The sequence below is a fragment of the Seriola aureovittata genome, chromosome 4 (assembly GCF_021018895.1).
Source record: "Seriola aureovittata isolate HTS-2021-v1 ecotype China chromosome 4, ASM2101889v1, whole genome shotgun sequence".
Taxonomy (NCBI): Eukaryota; Metazoa; Chordata; class Actinopteri; order Carangiformes; family Carangidae; genus Seriola; species Seriola aureovittata.
This window is the reverse complement of record NC_079367.1, coordinates 21,672,252-21,674,167: the sequence shown is the minus strand read 5'-3', so window position 1 is coordinate 21,674,167 and position 1,916 is coordinate 21,672,252. Positions and strand designations below refer to the sequence as shown.

The 1,916-nt window shown below is 36.1% G+C and overlaps 1 protein-coding gene across 1 annotated transcript; it reads left to right on the top strand.

The window, feature by feature from the left end:
• LOC130167769 (odorant receptor 131-2-like) lies at nucleotides 1-927 on the top strand. The gene has a single exon (XM_056374257.1). The coding sequence runs from the start codon at nucleotides 1-3 to the stop codon at nucleotides 925-927; it is 927 nt and encodes a 308-aa protein (XP_056230232.1).
• The last annotated feature ends 989 nt before the right edge of the window (nucleotides 928-1,916 follow it).

Here is a 1,916-nt window from a genome sequence, read left to right as displayed (position 1 = left end):
ATGGCTGCTAACAACTCATTGACTGGTGATGATTTCTTGCTGCGAAAGGTCCAGTTCGTTGTTGTGCATATGCTGGTGATGATTTTTCTTTTCATCAACTTGTTGCTCATCATAACCTTTTTTAAAAAGGAGTATTTCTACACAACTGCTCGCTACATCTTATTTGCTCTCACTTTACTGTCAGATAGTTTGTTGTTATTCATGGCGGATATCCTTCTCATCCTCAACCATTTTCGTATTACCATTCAAGTTTGGATATGCATCATTATCTCTGTTTTGATACTTCTGTATATTACAGTCACACCAGTTACTCTGGCAGCAATGACCCTGGAGCGCTATGTGGCCATTTGCATGCCCCTGCGCCATGGAGAGCTGAGCTCTACACGTAATACAATGAACTGTATCCTCATCATTCATGGCATCAGCTCTGTGCCCTGCATTCTTATTCTCTCCACCTTCTTTGCATCAGCATCTCACAGCTTCTACACAAAATATCAGATATGTATAGCTGAGTTATTAATGTTTTACATATGGCAGCATAATCTTAGGTCAGCTGTATATCAATTCCAGTTTTTGATTATGAGTATCATCATTGTTTTCTCCTATATTAAAATAATGAAAGTGGCCAAAGCTGCATCAGGAGAAGTTAAAAAGTCATCAAAGAAAGGGCTCAGAACAGTGGCTCTTCATGGTTTTCAGCTGCTGCTCTGTCTCATCCAGCTGTGGTGCCCGTTCATTGAAAGTGCTTTGTTTCATATTAACTTAAGTCTATACAAAATTGTCAGGTACTTAAATTTCTTACTGTTTTATCTTGCACCGAGATGTCTGAGTCCTCTCATTTATGGCCTCAGAGATGAAGTTTTTTTTCAAGCACTGAAACACTATGCCTCCTTTGGCTTGTATAAAAAAATTTTATTGACAAATTAAATTAACAGTTTATCACGTTCTATATGCATTCTGTATTTTTCTGTGACTACTGTGGATGTTGAACTGGTCTTAATGGGCTGTGCTCACTGATAATGAGCCAGCAAGCCTTGTGATCTTTGTCAATGTAAACCGTAGTCAAAGATCTTCAAGAAGGAATTTCATTGAAGGATGTTGTTGTTGTCTTTTGTATTTTAAGGCAGTATACTTCTTTTCTTCATGGTATAAATAGTGAGCTTTGAGCCATCAGATATTGTCACATTTGTTTCCTCTTCCGATGAAGTCTGACACGTTTCCTCGCTGTCTAGAATATGTCAGTAAGTGTTTGTTCTAGAAGACCTTTCTCTGGACCATTCACACACTCGCTTAGAAGAAATGGAAAAAAATATATATACATATCATCTCTCCCAAACTCTACATACTCTTAATATTTTATATATATCACATTATTTATAGCTAAGATAAGGGTAAAAATGGTCAATTAGTTTGCAGTGCTGAAGGCTTTTAAGTTAAAGTGTGGTATACAATATTTAAACAGTTAGTAAATATATTGCCCTTAGCTTCTTCATGATGTGTTTCACAATTGTTTCATCCAATGTTACAATAATGAAAAGCTGTATCAGGAGAGTATAAAGAATCATCATGGAGAGGGCACAGAACAGTGATTCTCCATAGTTTCCAGTTGCTGGCCAGTCCACAGTCTCCAGACTCCAGTCTATTTTCAGTTGATTTCAGATTTTTCCTGAATTTCAGGTACTTTAATAACATCATGTTTAATATATATTGAGTCTTCTCATTTATTGCTTTATGGGGGAAACGTTTATTTCTTGAGCTGAAATGCTATACATTACTTGTCATGTATAAAAAATAAATAAAGAAATAAACAAAATAATAAATGAAGGTGGAGTAGGTAATCCTAATTCAATACACTTTGTCAAATGAGGTACATATCTCTCCATCGTCCAGTAGATGTCCATTCTGTATGTGTACTA